This window comes from Aquarana catesbeiana, linkage group LG05, assembly GCF_042186555.1.
Source record: "Aquarana catesbeiana isolate 2022-GZ linkage group LG05, ASM4218655v1, whole genome shotgun sequence".
Taxonomy (NCBI): Eukaryota; Metazoa; Chordata; class Amphibia; order Anura; family Ranidae; genus Aquarana; species Aquarana catesbeiana.
This window is the reverse complement of record NC_133328.1, coordinates 493,672,021-493,691,803: the sequence shown is the minus strand read 5'-3', so window position 1 is coordinate 493,691,803 and position 19,783 is coordinate 493,672,021. Positions and strand designations below refer to the sequence as shown.

Genomic DNA, 19,783 nt, shown 5'->3' with positions numbered 1-19,783 from the left:
GAAAGTTGAACATACAGAGACACTTTTTGTCAATACCTTCGGTGGATTCCAGAGGTGGGGGACAGGGTGGTGATACACACTCTGGTCTCTCCAACCCATCCCTCTTCAATTCCCCTCGAGTAATACATCCCGTTCAATTAATGTTTTTAAAAATCTGCAACACACCTACTGTCCTTTTTTGGCTCTTTTTGATGGTCCTACACGATCCCTTCTCTTTTGAATTTCCATTTATGGTATGTTATTCATTCAGAACTTGTTAGATTTATATTGTATCTATGTTTGTTAAGAGATTCTTTGTCATTTACCGATACATTTGATGTGTATGTCACAGGTCCCTTGGGCCATATGCCTTCCTCATATAACTTTTTTATATGTGATACCAGTCGTCCTATGATTGCAAGGAATTATGTGTGTATATACATTTCCTCTAGATGGTGTTGTGGCGTGACCTTGCACCCGTTATGGGAGTGTAGGCACATATGACAAGCCTCCACATGCTGGTTTATCTTTTCTCCACATAATGGTGCTGTGGCATGACCTTGCATCCGCCGTGGGAGCATAGGCACGTATGACATGCGCCCATGTTTTGGTTTTCATTTTTTGAAGGTATCTGGCCCTGTGGTATCCTATTGCCTGTATGTTTACTTTTATTTCTGGTAAGAACCATATAATGTTTCACGTTTGTTAGGCTGTTTTAGATCTAGGCATGCAGCGCAGGTAATGTGGTTAGTCCCCAGCCGACTTACTCCCTACACGCTAGCATCATGACGTCATCGCGTCCATTATAGGAGCGCGGGTATCGCTGGTCGTAGTTGGGATTGGTCTAGCCTGGGTACATGTGACCTGCACGTCCATGTGGAAGTGAATTTTATCACAAGGTTTGGGACGCTAATCAAAGGGTTTTTCTTTCTGATTCCTTTGTTATGTTATGTTGTTTTATATATGGATATTGGCTTTATTTTTTGTCATTGTCTTTATACATGAGATGGTGAGACATTTTATAACTTCAGTGTGTCCTTTTTCTCTGGATTCACAGTAAGGTTCGAGACGCACGCCATCCCATTCACTTGCGGTCCCGCCAAGTTGGGGGCGGCCCCCTTTCATTGTTACATTTGTTTAGAGTTTATAAATTTAGCAGCAATGTGGGGAGGCTAGGATATGCACCAGTGGAAGACTTAGTAGTCGAAACGCATCGGGCCAGCACCTCCTGCTTCCCACATTACTTTTTATTTTCCTGTGATCACTTTTTATCTTTTATCTCGCACTTCGCTGTAAGATAATTTTATTTCAATAAACCATTTTTTGGTTGACCAGTACTTAAAGCGGAAGTTCCATTTTTGGGTGGAACTCCGCTTTAAATGTGTTTAAATACCATCCCTGAAGAAATCACTGTTCATAATTTAGGGTAAGTTCATACAGGTGGCCAAGAAGCAATAAAAACAGGTGAAAATAAAAATAAAAAATCTGGAAAAAACAATTTTGCAGCCACATCATTTAAGGACTTCTAAGCTGCAATATACAGTGCCTTGAAAAAAGTATTCATACCCTTCCACATTTTGTCATGTTACAACTAAAAACGTAATTTTTTTTTTGGAATTTTATGTGATAGAGCAACACAAAGTGGTACATAATTGTGAAGTGGAAGGAAAATGATAAACTGGCAGAGACATACTCAAAAAGACTTGCAGCTGCAGGTGGTTCTACAAAGTTTTGACTCAGGGGGGCTGAATATAAATGCATGTCACACTTTTTATATATTTATTCGTAATCAAATTTGAAAACCATTTATCATTGTCCTTCCACTTCACAATTATGTGCCACTTTGTGTTGGTCTACCACACAAAATCCCAATACAGTACATTTCTGTTTTTGGTTGACAAAATGTGGAAAATTTCAGGGGATATCAATACTTTAAGGCACTGTATACATTTTTTGTTTTTGGGCTTAGATTATCTATTAGAATAGAGTAGCACAACAATTCTACCTTTAGCCTGCAAATAGTGGTCCTTTATATTGATGGTTTTTAGACTGCAAAATAAGCTAACTTGTTACCCAACCACAGTAGAAAGGAATTGCTTGCCTGTTCATTTCTATTTTTTTCTTTCCTTTATGTTATTGCTTTGTTACTTTTATTTTAAAGTGGTTGTTAACCCACTTTTATTAAATGTTTCTCTCTGCACTATTATAATAATTGTCCCTGTGCCTGTGTTCTGCAAAAATCTGCCTGATTGTACCTGTATGAGCTCCGCTCCCGCCGCTCAGCTGATTCCTCTCCTCTCTTCTGTCTCCGGCTCACAGCTGCAGTTAGAGGGGGCCGAGCCCTCCCTCTGATGTCAGCCGGGGAGGAGGGAAATAGAGGAGAGAGCGCAGAGCCGCTGGCAATCAGCTGAGCGGCAGGAGCGGAGCTCATACAGGTACAAGCGAGCAGATTTTTTACAGAACACAGGCACAGGGACAATTATTATAATGGTGCAGAGAGGATGGGAGAATTTAAATGAAGATATGAGAGCAGCAGGAGCTGGTATGAGCAGAGAGGGGAGGGGGAGAAGGACACAGGAGACAGATAGCAGGCTGCGGATGAAGGAGTCACGCAAACGGACAGGGACCACAATGTCATGGCTCAGCAGCCATGATTATCGTGGTCAGTTTTGTAGAGGGGAGGGCATAGCCAGGCAGGATCAGCCAGGTATTTCAGGTGATACAAGGGTCCAAATGACACAGCACAAGCACTGTGCTGTATAAAAGGCTTTAAGGGAACAGGATCTTTATTTTTTTATTTTTTTGGGTTAACAAACGTTTTAACTAAGATTGCAATGCATCATCTGTGTTCAGCTGGCTATATACATTAGGAGCATTTATTGCACAAGCAGACATCACCAGCTGAGGTTTGCTAATGGGAGAATTTTTTTCCCCATTGATAAGCCACCACATAAGAGTTTTCAGATTTGCTTTTCCACCTCTCTCTATATAAAGGCAGTTGTACAAAGCATCTGTTTGATACTGAAATGTAACAAATCACTATCATGCACAGCAACCACAGATGACGCCTATCTATGACCTAACAGCGAAACGTGTTGATGTGAGTGAGCTCTGATGTCTAACGTCACACCTGTCAGGCCCCTTGCAATCCCAGGGCTTTACGAACAGGCAGTATGAACAACATTAGCAGTGAATATTGCGAGTTACATTGAGAGGCTTCACAGCAGGAACACAGAGCTAATCAATGTGGAAGATTTGACACCTCTATATAGCTTCCAGGTTTTTTGTCAAAGCTTAATTGAACAAGCAGAAGTTGGAAGCCAATTGGCTACCATGCACAGCTGCACCAGATTTTGCACTCTCCAGTTTTAGTAAATCAACCCCATAGAGTATGGTGGTATAAAAGCAGTGTGCTGAAATACTTTATATTAACATGTCATAGTAACATTATAATTTACTTAATGAAAAATAGGTTAAAAGGTAATTTGCCACTCACTATGTAATTTTCAAAGTACATTGAATGTCTGGTACAAAGATGCTTTAGAAAACTTGAATCATAGCTGGGGTCACCTCCAGGCATCAGGTGACAAACTGGACACACCTAAGAGAAAACAAATGACAGTTCGTTAAATTACATTGACATGCATGACGCCAAGTTTTTTGGTGTGGGAAAAAAGTACTTTTACTTTCTGCCACTGCCTTATTAGCAAACCTTTTAGGACAAACACATGGAGTTGAGTTGTACCTCTCAATGGCCTGGAACAAGTATACAGATCTGGAGATTCCGATTAAAGTACTCATCTGCATGCTTGTTCTGGGTTGACAATTCAAACTATTAAAGCACCAGTGTCAACAGGACAGCCAAGCAAATTATATTTTGTAGAAAAAAAAATCAGCAATAACATCTTCCATCTTCCCCAAAGGAAAGGTTTCCATTAAGGCACTGATTAATTACAGTATATTATACATTCACTTTTTGGCATAAGATGTGCTGCTGAGCTGGAACTTTTTTTTAAAGGATATGTATACCCTAACAATGTACTTATCTTATTTGGTCCCTTTTTTTCTTATAAATATACCATTAAATGTGTTTTTTATATCTGTTTGATAACTGCAAAAAATACCTACTGATCCTGCCAGAAATCCAATGATGTTCTAGGTACTGTTCAGTATTTTCCTAAACAATGTATCAGAAAGTGTGTTAGGACTAAAGAACGCGCCCATGTTACACCGTTGATCCCCCAATAGATACTGTATACTGAGTGAACACTGTCCCACTCGGATGGGAAGTGTGATTTTGGCAGGATCACCAGGTAAAAATAAAGGAAAATAAAACATGAAAATAATTGCTGCAGCCATCACATCAAAGGATTGGTAAGCCAGCTACAATTATATCACATTTGTGTTTAGTTACATTTTAAAAAAATCAAATCAATTAAGCTGACCATAAGTGGCTCGAAAATCAGCCAGTTCAGAAAGGACCGGCCAAAATTCAATCCATCTATGACTGTTCTTGCTTGAGACAAGTCAATCTATTGATCGGCTTCTCTCAATTGGGAATGTTGGAAAATTTTCATTCAATCAGTGCTATCAGAATACAATAGCACAGCAGGGAGGATTCCCCCATACACGTTGAATGTGTGGATGGGGGAATTCATTATTTTTTGATCAGCCCGCTGGCTGATCAAAAGGGATAAAAAAAATATTCATCTATGGCCAGCCTTTCATTTACAGAATGCTGTTGACAATAATCAGCGAAAGATGATAATCAATGCAGCAATATTACTCTCTCTGGGTCATGACAATAAGGATATTCTTTTAGCAGACTCATTAGGTTGTCCACATACAGACTGAAATATACTGTAATATCCTCTTCATACTTAAGCTGGCCATACATTAGTCTTTTTTTTTTTTCAACCATTGGGCTGAACAAAAAAAAATGATCAAATTTCCCTATCCACACAGTCAGTAGATCAACTTCTGCACAACCAGACTGTCTGTATTGATCGAAATTTGTCCAATCTCTGCTGAACCACCCGAATTTACATCCATGTATGGCCGTCTTTAGATTTGTGAACTACTAAACCTGTAGGCTCCTATAGTAATCCTTAATCTATTAATTGCCGTGATGACTGCTGAATGTCCTCTCCTAATCTACTCCGAATTTTAATATACTATTGTTTTGCTATATGCTGCACAAAGTTATTCTCTATCCGATTTGTACTCGTACTCATGTAAAAAACAATAAAACGTCTGTGAAATAGAGCTGATAATCTGGACAAAAAAAGAAATTCATTGTATGAAAGCTGGCACAGAGTCTAGATTTTGTCATAAACAATGCATTGTTAACATTAAAAAAAAAAGAAAAAAAAAAGCAATGCGTCTCTTAGCTTAGTTTGAGTCATTTACTGTAACCTCAATAAAAAAGTTATTGAATAATGATAATTATTCACTTGTTATGGTTAGATATTCTATATGGCAGAAATGAGTCTTTCTGATTAATATTAAAAAAAAAAATACAGTATATCTATTTTAGGATTTGACATTTGCCAGTGAAACTATTTGGAAAAGCAAAATGAGTTGAGTGTAGAATTCAAGGATAAGGAAATCTTTTATAACAATTGTGTCATGTGCGAAGCTAGAGAACTGTGATGGACAATGATTGTCTAACAATTATCACAACCTTCCTTTGGTCTTTAATACTTTCTGTGTCACTGATCAAGAACAAGTATGTCAATTAGGACAGTCAGAGAAATATCTCAGCCACTGCTGCGAGGGAGGAGTGCACTGCGTATGCGTGCAGTTTGAACAAGCCAGAGCGGCCGCTGGGGTACACATGTAATGTCCAGCCTGTCCTGCCATTTAGGAAGGACAAAGGGGGACAAAGCATCAAGGAATTTTTGCTGACAGGCTGTGCATGGCCTATACATATGGAGAGGAAAAGGAGAACAATTTTTGCCGGCTGGGCAGTGGTATGTAATGTGCAGGCCAGTCAAGTTCCTCCACCCCAAACTCGCTCATCCATGTCTTTATGGACCTTGCTTTGTACACTGGTGCGCAATGATGTTGGAACAGCAAGGGGCCATCCCCAAACTGTTTCCACAAAGTTGGGAGCATGAAGTTCCCTTCACTGGAATTAAGGGGCCAAGCCCAACCCCTGAAAAACAACCTCACACCATAATCCCCCCTTCACCAAATGATTTGGACCAGTGCACAAAGTAAGGTCCATAAATACATGAATAGCGAGTTTGGGGTGGAGGAACTTCACTGGCCTGCACAGAGTAGTGACCTCAACCCGATAGAACACCTTTGGGATGAATTCAAACTCCCTAACACACATCTTCAACTTCTCCCTCTCCTCCGGAACCTCTCCTTCCCCGCTCAAACATGCACTGGTTACCCCATACTTAAACCAATGGCCATTACTCCATACCTCTCTGCTGCCCTTGACACAATTGACCACCTGCTCCTCCTCAGCAAACTACACTCTCTTGGCCTCTGTAATTCTGCTTTATCCTGGTTCTCCTCCTACCTATCTCAGCGCACTTTCAGTGTCACTTATGCCGTGTACACACGGGCGGACTTTTGGACCGGACTGGTCCGACGGGACGAATCCATCGGACAATCCGACCGTGTGTGGGCTTCAGCGGACATGCAGCTGACTTTTTCGGACGAAAATCAGACGGACCTAGAAATAAAACATATTTCAAACCTTTCCGACGGACTCGAGTCCGGTCGAAAAATCCGCTCGTCTGTATGCTAGCCAAACGGATGAAAACCAACGCTAGGGTAGCTATTGGCTACTGGCTATCAACTTCCTTATTTTAGTTCATCATGTACGAATCCGTCGGACTTTGGTGTGATCGTGTGTAGGCAAGTCTGTTCGTTCGCAAGTCCGTCGGAAATCCGTCGAAAGTCCGTCGGACCTTTGATGCCGAAAAGTCCGGCAGTGTGTACACGGCATAACAACTCCATCTCCTCCGCTCCTCTTCCTCTCTCTGTTGGGGTACCCCAAGGCTCCGTCCTTGGGCCCCTCCTATTCTCGCTCTGTACTTCTTTCCTGTGCCAGTTGATAACCTCCCATGGCTTCCAAAACCACCTCTACGCCGACGACACACAGATATATCTCTCCACTCCTCAACTCACCCCCTCGATCTCCTCATGGATCTCAAACTTACTGAATGATATATTGGTATGGATGTCACACTACTTTCTCAAACTCAAGCTTTCTAAAACTGAGCTTGTTATATTTCCTCCTTCCAGGTCCCTCCCCCATGACTTTACCATTAAGATCAACCACACAACCATGGTCCCTCCACACGTGTTAGGGTGCTGGGTGTAATCCTTGACTCTGACCTCTCCTTCAGTCCCCACATCCAATCACTGGCTAAATTCCGCAGCCTTAACCTCCGCAACATCTCCAGAATTCGACCCTTCCTGACTAATAACACCACAAAGCAACTTATTCACTCGATTATTTCTCGCCTTGACTACTGCAACTCTCTCCTTAATGGCCTACCCTTACGCAGGCTATCCCCCTTCAGTCTATTATGAATGCTGCTGCTAGACTAATACACCTCACTAAACGATCCGTGACTGCTGCCCCTCTCTGCCAATCCCTTCACTGGCTTCCCCTACCCCATCGTATAAAATTCTAAATGCTAAAAAACAACCAACAAGGCCATCCACAACATCGCCCGCAGCTACATCACCAACCTCATCTGCATGTATCGCCCAAATCGTCCCCTCCGCTTCTCCCAGGATCGCCTGCTCTCTAGCTCCCTTTTACCTCCTCTCATGCTCACCTTCAGGACTTCTCCAGAGCCCCTCCCATCCTCTGGAACTCCCTGCCCCGGTATATCCGATCAGCCCCTAACTTGTCCACCTTGAGAAAACTCACTTATTCAGGGAAGCCTATCCCACACCCACCTAACAGTTGTCCCCGAGCCACCCCCATCAAATCTTTCACCGTATCTATTACCTTTTGTACCACCACCCCCTCCCTTCAGAATGTAAGCTCTACGAGCAGGATCCTCCTGTCCCTTCTGTATTCAACCACACTGTAATTGTGCTGTCCCCCCTCTACATTGTAAAGCGCTGCGTAAACTGTTGGCGCTATATAAATCGTGTAGAATAATAATATATTAATAATTAGAGGGGAGACTTCTAGCCAGGCCAGTGCCTGACCTCATAAATGCCCTTCTGGAAGAATGGTCAAACATTTCCATAGACACACTCCTTAACCTTGTGGACAGCCTTCCCAGGAGAGTTGAAGCTGTTATAGCTGCAAAGGGTGATCCAACTCAATATCGAAACCCTACGGACTAATGCCCCGTACACACGGTCGGACTTTGTTCGGACATTCCGACAACAAAATCCTAGGATTTTTTCCGACGGATGTTGGCTCAAACATGTCTTGCATACACACGGTCACACAAAGTTGTCGGAAAATCCGATCGTTCTGAACATGGTGGCGTAAAACACGTACGTCGGGACTATAAACGGGGCAGTGGCCAATAGCTTTCATCTCTTTATTTATTCTGAGCATGCGTGGCACTTTGTCCGTCGGATTTGTCTACACACGATCGGAATTTCCGACAACGGATTTTGTTGTCGGAAAATTGTATAGCCTGCTCTCAAACTTTGTGTGTCGGAAATTCCAATGGAAAATGTGTGATGGAGCCCACACACGGTCGGAATTTCCGACAACAAGGTCCTATCACACATTTTCCGTCGGAAAATCCGACCGTGTGTACGGGGCATAAGACTGGGATGCCATTAAAGTTCATGTGCGTGTAAAGGCAGACATCCCAATACCTTTGACAATATAGTGTATGTCAAACACAAGGCCTGGGGGCTGAATCTGGCCGCCAGGTCTTGTCTCGTGACCTCACACTCCATTCCATCACCTCTGGCTCTCACAAAAGCCTTCTGTGTTTATAAGGGACAGCTTTGCTCCCAGCAGCTCCATGAACAGAATGTCTGCACACACTCAAGGCGGGGACAGATCTCCAGAATCTGAGAGATAGACGCATACAAAGGGAGGTACTAGACGGGCCAGGTAAGAGAGAGAGGGCAACCAGACTGCTGATGCAGCCTGCAATGAAATTGAGTTTGACGCCCTGATCTTTGACATGTTGGAGAGGAGTGGACACAGGCACTTAGATACAAATAATACCTAGGAGTTTGTTTAGTGCTAGAAAACTGCTTACCACCAGCGTTTCCTCTGAATTGTGGAAGTTCAAACAGTGCTGCACTAGACCCTCTTCATCTACCTCCACTGGGCAGTATGGGCATGTATACCTTAACACTCTGAAAAGAAACAGAGATCATTAGAAGAGAAAAGTTAGAAAACTAGTAGAACCATTGAGATAATACAATGCAAACACTATATTAGTGCAGAATTGTGCTTTAACTGGCTAAGCACCATATTGTTAAAGTGAAATTCCAGTTTTGTTAATAAAAACAAAATGTATTTCTCTTTAGGCTAACTATATACTGTTCTTTCCTATTACAATTCCTGCCGTTGGGCACTTTTGATTTTGCCAGATTCCAACCATTCTCAGTATAATTAGGTAACGTGTGTCTAAGTAGCATGAAGAACATGACTTCCTACTGCACATCTCTGTATGCTGAGAGCTAGTGTGTTTCTCCAAGTGTGCAAGTCACAGAAACAGTATCAAAGGGTTGTGACCCTGGGCCTGAGTATTAAAATTCTTTGAGATCCTTCAGGAATTAGAGAGTGTTGGAGCTTTGTTCAGTGAGTGGCATTTTACAACAGGAGCCATGTTGTTCTATGCACCCCAGTGTATGCATTAAAGGAGAGCCGACTAACGTATTCCTTATTTTATTTGTGTCAGAGCTTCGCCCCAGAAAGACTGAGGTTATATACTGCTTGCCGAGACACAGAAAACCATTCCTGCCCACTACGGTGCTTAGTTAATATATGTTCTTTATGCCACTTAGTAAATCTATAACCTCTATCAACCCTTTACATTTAGCAATGGTAAAATCATTCTGGAATCCAAAGCATGCATTCTCAAACTGCAGATCTGTTCTGCATGCTTGGAAGTCCCAAACTATTTTTCTACTGCTGCATAGTGTGAGGAGATGTATTTGGATTTTATTTGTTAGACTGTTTTAAGACATATTCTGCATATTTTTTATTATTAATGTAACAATTTTATTTAAAAGCTTATTTAGACCAAATATCTATTCTATGCTGCAGTGGTGACAGTTATGCATAGTTTTATTTTAGTCTGCACTCCAAGCAAACCGTTAAATACACAAATGAGATGCATATACGAGAGCTGTTTTACATGCCGTGTCCATCCAGTCCTGAGATCTACATAGCACTGCCACCCAGCACAGCCCTGCATAGCAGAGCAGAAGGTCTCGTTTTTTTCTGTTTGTTTTTTTAAATAACAAACATTATTCGTACCTCCTCTGTGCAAGGGTTTTGCACAGAGTGGCCCCGATCCTCCTCTTCTGGAGTCCCTCCGTGGCGCTCCTGGCTCCTCCTCTTCTTGAGTGCTCCGATGGAGAAGTGATTTCCCTGGGGGCACTCATGCGAGCGCGCTCCCGTATCCTGCTGCTGTGTCCATTGACACAGCAGGACCCAGACCCGCGTCATTGGATTTGATTGACAGCAGGCGGAGCCAATGGCTCCTGCTACTATCAATCTATCTAATGAGGATCCGAGACACGGGCTGGAGCTGGTGTGCTCGTCCCCGTCGCTGGAAAGACCGGGTTCAAGTAAGTCAAATGGGGGCTCTGGGGTGCAGCTGCAGCACAGGAGGTTTTTCACCTTAATGCATAGAAAGCTGAAAAACCACAAGGGTCTACAACCCCTTTAAGCAATACTTACAGGTTCTGCCATTCCTTCAGTCTGTGACTGGACTGTATCAAAGAATTAGCAAATTGATGAGCTCAGCTCTCTTTTGCTCTGCTTTCTTCTACTGTCAGCATGTTTAGATTTGAACGGAATCTTGCCTTGCACAACCTTGGATGACTGAAATGCTCCTCTTTATTCACTAAGCTAAGTGCACATCCCCTATTCCTTTAGTAAATCAACCTTTGGAAATCACCTGGATCATTTCCAAATTTACAGTCTGGAACCTTAGAGCCATGCCAGCAACAGGATTACTAATCAGAGTACCCATTTGCTCCTATGGCATTGCCACCTTGCTGGCCAAAAATCTACATTATCTTGCTCACCAACTACATGGCATGTTAGTGATCTATTACTGATACTGCCCCTGGTAGCTTGTTGCTAGCAGTGGGATTGTTAATGTGACTTGAGCCTAGGTTTGTCAGCACCAACAGATTTTGGACATCAATAGTTATAACAACCGCCCAACCAGACTGTTTTATTTTACAGTTATCTGCTCTGTCAGTATAATGCTAAAACTCCCTGCTGTCACAGATTTGCTATAACTGTCCAGATTATTTATCCATCCCCAGAAGAAGCACTGGAACTAAGGGGCCAAGCCCAACCCCTGAAAAACAACCCCACGCCAGAATTCCCTTCTCCACCAAATGATTTGGACCAGTGCACAAAGCAAGGTCACTAAAGACATGGATGAGCGAGTTTGGGGCAAAGGAACTTGACTGGCCTGCACAGAGTCCTGACCTCAACCCAACAGAACACCTTTGCGATGAATTAGAGCGGAGACTCTAATTCATCGCATTCAGGCTTTCTCGCCCACATCAGTGCCTGATCTCACAAATGCACTTCTGGAAGAATGGTCAAACATTCCCATAGACACACTCCTAAACCTTGTGGGCAGCCTTCCCAGAAGAGTTGAAGCTGTTATAGCTTCAAAAGGTGGACCAACTCAATATTGAACCCAACAGACTAAGACTGGGATGCCATTAAAGATCATGTGTGTGTAAAGGCAGGCGTCGCAATACTTTTGGCAATATAGTGTAGGTCAAAGCAGAAGCAGCAATGTCACACACACATATGAATGGACATATCCATGTTTCTAATTCTGTCTGATATTTAAAAATTAATTGGATTCCAAGAGATTTTTTCTGTATTATTTGTTTATTATATAACCCCTTCCCACCCAGGCCCAGCATTCCTTTAACAGGGTTTTTATCCCCAGGGTGCCTCAAGGAATGTCACTTGACTACTGTGATTGGCTGTCACAGTTGTCACATGATCAGTCCTGCCAGTTTATAATTGGAAACTGGGAACTGTCTATGACAGCTTAGTCACTGTGCTGGAAATGTGCACTGAGCAAGCTCTCAGCAAAGAAACCTTTGGCCACCCATGGGCGCATATGTGCGGAACATGGGTGTTAAAGCGGGGTTCCACCCAAAAGTGGAACTTCCTCTTTAAGCACTCCTCGCCCCCTTACATGCCATGTCATTTTGGGGGGGGGGGGGGGATACCTAGTTTTGACAGGTTCTTCTTGTCCCACTTCCTTATTCCGTCGCCTCCCCACCTAGGCGACTCCTTCTCTTCCCCTCCCTCTCTGCAATATTCTGGGACACGTCACAGGTCCCAGAAGATTGCCTGGCCACTAAGAGAGCGTAGCGAGACTCGCACATGCGCAGTGCGCACCCGGCTATGAAGCCGCAAGCTGTCACAGCGCCACGGAGAGGAGGGGGAGAGGAGCAGGGCTTCGGACGGGTGCATCGCTGGACCGAGGGACAGGTGAGTGTCTGTTTATTAAAAGTCAGCAGCAGCTACACTTTTTGTAGCTGCTGACTTTTAATAAACTTACAAATGAGTGGAGCTCTGCTTTGGATCAAATATGTAAAGTAGGCACTGTACCAGCGGGTAGTCAAGCTCACATTTTGATTTTCTTGTTTAGCTTATGTTTTTGTATGTATTGTTTTGTCAATAAGTGTTTACAAAAAAAATTTCAATAAAGATTATTAGAAAAAAAAAGTAGGTGCTACTCCTTGAAGCAATAGCACCTACTTTACATATTTGATATATTTTAGTGTTATTTACACCTAAAGTGGCAGCTGCACCATATTTCACATTGCTGGTTTTCACGCTTTTATATTTATATGAGGTTGGTGCCTCTCTTATCACAATTGAACTTTATAGCATGGGTGTTAAAGCCAACCCTATATATAAGTAAAAGGCGCAAACATTCTAAAACAGTATATATCATATAGGTGTTTTGTGCTGGATGGTATTATATGCACAAAGTCCAAAGTCTCTATGATAGTTGAAGGAGAAAGTCCACAATAGTCTTTCGAATTGATTAATTGTTATTTAACGGGAGAATGGGGAGGAGGAAGGGGAGGGGTAGGGATAATCCACTCTCAGGGCTGCCATTGCAGAGGAACAGAGACCATGTTCCCAAAGACTGAAAAGAAAAGAGAGGAAAAAGAGGAGCCTCTGGGTGCAGATTTTTTAAACAAGTTTTAATATACAATAAAAGTTCTCTCATAATGCACTCACATTTCTGGAGTCAAAGAAAGGCATTGAATGATATCCCAAAAATTTGGGGCTGTCCTCAGTGGAGTTGATCCCTTTCTCCCGTCTGTGTATGTTCCGCTATTCGGCCGGCTATGATGGAGTCTCTAAGCTGTACGAGCGTCCTGTGCTTCATGCACCGCTGGATGGTGCTCGACCGAGTGCTGTAGAGTCTGTCCTCAACACGAGGCTTGGGGCGCAAGGAAGTGTCCAGGCGGAGGGGGATGACATCACCGTAATGCGACGCGTTTCGCGAGCGTGCAGGCTGTGGATGACATAGACAGCCGCGCTCCTTTCTCAAGCATTATCCCCCCCCCCCCCCAGACACTTCCTTGCACCCCAAAAAAAGCCTCGTGTTGAGGACAGACTCTACAGCACTCGGTCGAGCACCATCCAGCGGTGCATGAAGCACAGGACGCTCGTACAGCTGAGAGACTCCATCATAGCCGGCCGAATAGCAGGACGTACACAGACGGGAGAAAGGATCGACTCCACTGAGGACAGCCCCAAATTTTTGGGATATCATTCAATGTCTTTCTTTGACTCCAGGAATGTGAGTGCATTATGAGAGAACTTTTATTGTATATTAAAACTTGTTTAAAAAATCTGCACCCAGAGGCTCCTCTTTTCCCTCTCTTTTCGTTAAAGCCCTCTCTCTTCGCTGACGCAAAAATGCATTACATGGACGGCAAAAGGTAAAGAAAATGTACATATATGCATCGCTTGATAATCATCATACGTGACATACCTGAATGGTGTTTTCCCCAGCTCTTCCAGAGGGCCGTATTTTGTAATGTATTGTTGACACCTATTCATGTGTGCTCTCATTTCACTTAGGCAAATCTAAAAATAAAAAGATATAGCTAGATAAGTATGAAACACAAAGCATATTTCACAGTGCAATTGTTTTTTGATATGGATAAAAAGAGAAGAAAAAGATGTAGACATGACAGAATTATGTAAAGGAAGCTGTTTGGTTTTGCCTGTATAAGGCTGGGTTTACACTTATGCCAATTGGATGTGGGTTCCCCGCATCCAATTTGCAATAGCAGGAGATTGTGAACAGGGTCTCTATGGAGCCGGTTCACATATCTCCGCTGCGGCTCCGGTGTGAATTTGTACAGGGTTCCTGTGCGTCTTTTGGTCTGTTTCAGGTCTGAATTCAGCCAAAAAATTGGGCTGAAATCTGACCTGAAACGGTGAACTGGGATGCCCCGGACCCCTGCTGGCAGCCGCATCGGCATTAGATGTGAACCCAGCCTCAGTCACGTGTAATCACAAATTGTCAATTGTTTTCTGTGCCAGAAGTGAATAGTGAAAATGTTCAATCATTTTTAAAACATACTTAAGCTGGCCATACACCATACAATTTTCTTATTCAATTTTCTTTAGATTTACCTTCAACTATGTAGTGCAAGGGCCTGCCTGATTTCATACAAATTGAAAGTGTTTAGGTCTGACCTCACATTATATGGTTTTCGTAAACCTAAAGGAAAGTTGTACAAGATAATTGTATAATGTATGGCCAGCCTTACTTGGACATTCCAACATGACAATAATCCAAAACATAAGGCCAAGTCGACCTGTCATTGGCTACAGCAGAATAAAGTGAAGGTTTTGGAGTGGCCATCTCAGTCTCCTGACCTTAATATCATTGAGCCACTCTGGGGAGATCTCAAATGCCGCGTACACACGAGCGGAATGTTCGACAGAGAAAGTCCGACGGAAGCTTTTCATCGTCTATTCCAATCGTGTGTATGCCTCATCGGACTTTATTTTTCTAAAAGTCTGACGGACCTAGAAATTGAACAATTACTATCAGGAAAACCGCTCGTCTGTATGCTGTTCCGACGGACCAAAAACGATGCATGCTCTGAAGCAAGTACAAGACGGAAGCTATTGGATACTGGCTATTGAACTTCCTTTTTCTAGTCCCGTCGTATGTGCTGTACGTCACCGCGTTCTGTACAGTCGGACTTTGAGTTGACTGTGTGTAGGCAAGACCACTTGAATGGAATTCTGTCGGAGTTCCGTCAGAGAAACCTTCGGGAGTTTATTCCGACGGCAAAACCAGTCATGTGTACGTGGCAAAACGTGCAGTTCATGCAAGACAGCCCAAGAATTTACAAGGACTAAAGGCTTTTTGCCAAGAAAAATGGGCAGCTTTACCATCTGAGAAGATAAAGAGCCTCATCCACAAATACCACAAAAGATTTTAAGCTGTCATTGATGTTAAAGGGGGCAATACACGGTATTAAGTACTGGGGTATGTAAACTTTTGATCAGGGTCATTTGGGCAGTTTCTGTTGCCATTATTATTTAAAAAGAGTAAACACAGTTGATTGATAATAAATGGCTTCAGCCAAACACTAATCATGAGTGAAAGAAATGTTTTTGTGTTATCATTCATATTCTCTGAAAACCAGAAATCATAAATTCTGCCAGGGTATGTAAACTTATGAGCACAGCTGTATTCTCCTAGTTAAAAAACATCTTGTTGCATGTGGAAAAAAAAAATTGTCTTTGCATTGGGTCATCCTCCGCTCTGCAAGGGTTAATTCTGCCTAGGGAATGGGGAATACATTAATATACTCATCTTATTCCTCATTCCCCCAGCAGTGGGTGCTTTCTTCTGCTGAGATGTGGGCAGGCCCTTGGTGACTTCACGTACAATACAGGACTGCTGGTGCAGCATTGTACAGAATGACATCAGAGAGCCATGGAACCCTAGGGTTCCTCCAGAGGTTGCTAGGGGTTCCTTGAGCAATGAACAGTTTCTGCCTCTCAGATATTCCCACTGACACCATTGATCTTTTTAACTATCTGTAAAGGGGTAATTCTTCCTAATGATCACAAGTGTAAGGAGCATTCTTCCCAATGACCATCACACTAATGTATCATGTGCTGTCGATATAGTAATTTTTAGCAGGGGTTCCCAGAGACCGGAAAGTTGTTTCAAGGGTTCCTGTGTTGAAAAGGTTGAGAAAGGCTGTTCTAAACCTTTAATTCCCTGTTAGTTACAATTAAAGATCTGTCTGCACAGTACAGGCAGGGTAATTATGTCAAACGCCACAGCTGCCCATCCCCTTTCATAAACAAAGAGAACTACAGTATGTAGGATTTTTCTTGCTAGAAGGATGCAGAATAGAGCATCTAAAAAAGTAACTTGAAACTGTTAATTATTTATTTTAAGTTATGCTATGTGAATGGGGACATGTAATAAATAAATAAAAATAACACCTACGTGTTATCCCAATTTGGCCTGCAAAACTGTAAATACAGTAGTATGCATCCCCGGGTCCAACATAGACTACATCCAAAAAATGGGTGTTAGGCTCATCTCAGCCAGGTATGTTCCTTCACACTGGCTACGCATGTGGCTTACTTGTTACTAGACATGTGCACTGCCGAAAAATTTGTTTGTTTTCGTTTCATTCCTTTTTCGAGTCATTCGTTATGATCGAGATTCATTATTTAGAATAAATTCATAACTTCGGAAAAAATTCAAATTTGTTACGTTCCATTCGTTTAGATGCAGTATTCGTTATTTTAATAATTCGTAAAAATATGTAATTCGAAATAATAACTAACTAATAATAACTATTAAATTATAGGTATTGGAATTTCCTTTCAAATTTGGCTGTGAGACCTGGCTCACATTGATGCGATTTGGCATGCGATTTGACATGTCAAATCACATGCCAAATCAGCGGCAAATGCCGGCAATGGCACCGTTCTAATCCGCACTGGCAGCGCTGCACTGATTCCCAAACGTTGTTGCTGTACCACTTTTGGTGATTTGGGGGTGCAATTTCCATTGACATCTGTGCAGCAACTCGCACAATTTCATTCCTGCAGTCAGTGTGAACCAGGGCTAAGTGAACGTAACGAATACGAATTTATTCGAAGTTACGAATGACCTGAAATAAGGAATGCCGCATCTAAACGAATGGAACGTAACAAATTAATAACATTATTTCGGACATTTCGTAACTACGGATAAATTCATATTCGTTATGTTCACTAACAGCCAAATTTGAAAGGAAAGTCCAATACCTATAATTTAATAGTTAGTAATAGTTATTATTAGTTAGTTATTATTTTGGATTTTCACATTTTTTGATTTTCGTTCCTATTTTTGGGTTTTCGTTCATTTGAATTTTTGCATTTCGGATTTTCGAATTTCTGATTTGCGTTCTTTAGAATTTTCGGATTGTCGAATTTCAGATTTTCGTTCTTTAGAATTTTCGGAATTTAGAATTTTAAATTCGTTAAATGGGTTTTCGTTAATTTGAATATTTCCGAATTAACAAATTTGTTGAATTTCTGCAAAAAACGAATTCGGAACGAAACAAATTGCACATGTCTACCTGTTACCTGTCTAAGAACAGCTTCCACATTCACCCTTGAAAAAGTCACATGATTGTGACGCAACGCGTTGGGTGGAGCTGGATGATGTAATTTCCGGTCACGGCTGAGACCGGAAGTCCTTGTTTTAAAGCTGTTGAATGCTTCGTTTTTTACATAGTTTAAGAGAAGTCTGTTAGGACGGAAACCATACAGGAGAGGAGCCTCCAGTGTCTGCAGCCACAGCTGTGTCACCTCCAAACAAAGAGGAAAGGAGAGGAGACTGCCACTGAGGATTGTATAGATGCTTGACTAGACCCATTGGGGTCTTCCTTAGAGGTGAGAAGCTGGGCACACGTATACATTTTACTCTTTTGGTGCTGGTGACACTATAGGAGTCCAACAGCTATAAATCCATTATTGCACTTTATTTATTTATTTTTGGAACCTTTGTAATCTACACAGAGTAGCACATAAGTATTCTTTTTACACATTTTTCCACATTCACCACTGTTTTGCTGGATTATGAAAAGAACAGTGAAATAGGTGAAGATTGCTAATATTTTATATCTCTTTTTCTTACTATACCAATTTCCTGAAGTTACCTTTTCCAGATATTTGTGTGCTATACCTGATTAAATTATTTTATAACACAACTTTTTTTTTCCTGAACAGGTTGGTGTATAGATGATTTTACCTTTTCCTCACACTCTTCACAATTCTGAAAAACAGTCTTCATCTTCTTCATGATGTCCACGGCAAGTGTTCCTTCAGATGACAAGTGAGTGCGGCAATATGGACAGGCATATGCATTATTCCTCAGACTAGCTTTAATACAGGTGTGACAAAACCTACAAGGGAAAGAAAAAAAGTGCATTTTTTGCAGAACCTTAAAGAACAGAAACACAGTATATATAAAATAATATGCAAAGTGGTTGGAGGGAAGCTTCAGAATGACAAAGCTGTTTTTATTACAGATTATGCGAGCAGACTGCAGTTCCTCTTTAGTGATTTGATAAAAGTTAATAATTACACATGAGAGTACTGCTGACCTAGTTTTAAACTTCACAACCTCAGCTGACCCATATATCACATATGCTTAAAGTGGTTGTACAACCTGTACAACCACTTTTACCTACAGGTAAGCTTATATTAAGGCTTACCTGTAGGTGCTTGAAATATCTCCTAAACCTCCATGGTTTAGGAGATATTTACTAAAATGATGAGCGGCAATGACTACGGCGCATGCGCCCTTTAGAAGGGGCACATCGTGCCGTTTCTAATAGGGGTCATGCTGTGACTGGCCGCTCCTGTGCACATGCGCGGGAGTGACGTCACGTGACTCCGGCCAGTCACAGAGCTGGAGTTTGCGGCCCTGGAAGGAAGAGGGGCGAAGATGGAAGCTCCCTGCTCGTGGGGACAATGGCGACATAGCGAGCTTCAGTGTCAGGTAAGTTACACATAATGGGCTACTATGCGATGCATAGTAGCCCATTATGCTTTACCTTTGCAGGGAAATAAAGAGGAAGTAAAACCCACCAGGGTTCTTTTTTTTCCCACAAGAGCTTTCTTTTGGTGGTATTTAATATAACAAAAGAAAAAATTGTGCATAAGATAGCCCAAAGGTCGAACTTTAAAGGCACAAAGGACAGTAATAGATATATAAAATTATATATTTTATTTATAACAATACATGGTACAAAATGCAAAAAAAGATAAAGAGTTAAAAACATATACACAATACATGGTAAAAATGAACATGCATAGTATACACAGTAGTGAGCCCCTGTGCGTCAACGCGTTTCACTGTCTAGCTTCATCAGGACACACTCAGGGATTGTTTGAGAAAAACAGGTCTCACTATCTTGCAAAGGAGTCTATGAAAGATAGTCTCACCCGTTAGGCTTCAAGTGTTCTCATATATATTGTTTCAAGTACTTGGGTATTCATAGCAGAAAGCCAATAGTTCAGAGTGCCACGTGGCATCTGTATTATCAATATTAGCAAATGGAAAAA

At 42.0% G+C, this 19,783-nt stretch overlaps 1 protein-coding gene across 1 annotated transcript in view; it reads right to left on the bottom strand.

Moving 5' to 3' along the window:
* RNF125 (ring finger protein 125) overlaps positions 1 to 19,783 on the bottom strand; it is a 50,821-nt gene that overhangs the window by 7,075 nt on the left and 23,963 nt on the right. The window contains exons 2-5 of the mRNA XM_073631522.1: positions 18,465 to 18,618; positions 14,169 to 14,263; positions 9,192 to 9,291; positions 3,476 to 3,580 (exon numbers count right to left, since the gene is read on the bottom strand). Coding sequence (XP_073487623.1) covers positions 3,476 to 3,580; positions 9,192 to 9,291; positions 14,169 to 14,263; positions 18,465 to 18,618 — 454 coding nt within the window. The remainder of the gene's footprint in view (positions 1 to 3,475; positions 3,581 to 9,191; positions 9,292 to 14,168; positions 14,264 to 18,464; positions 18,619 to 19,783) is intronic.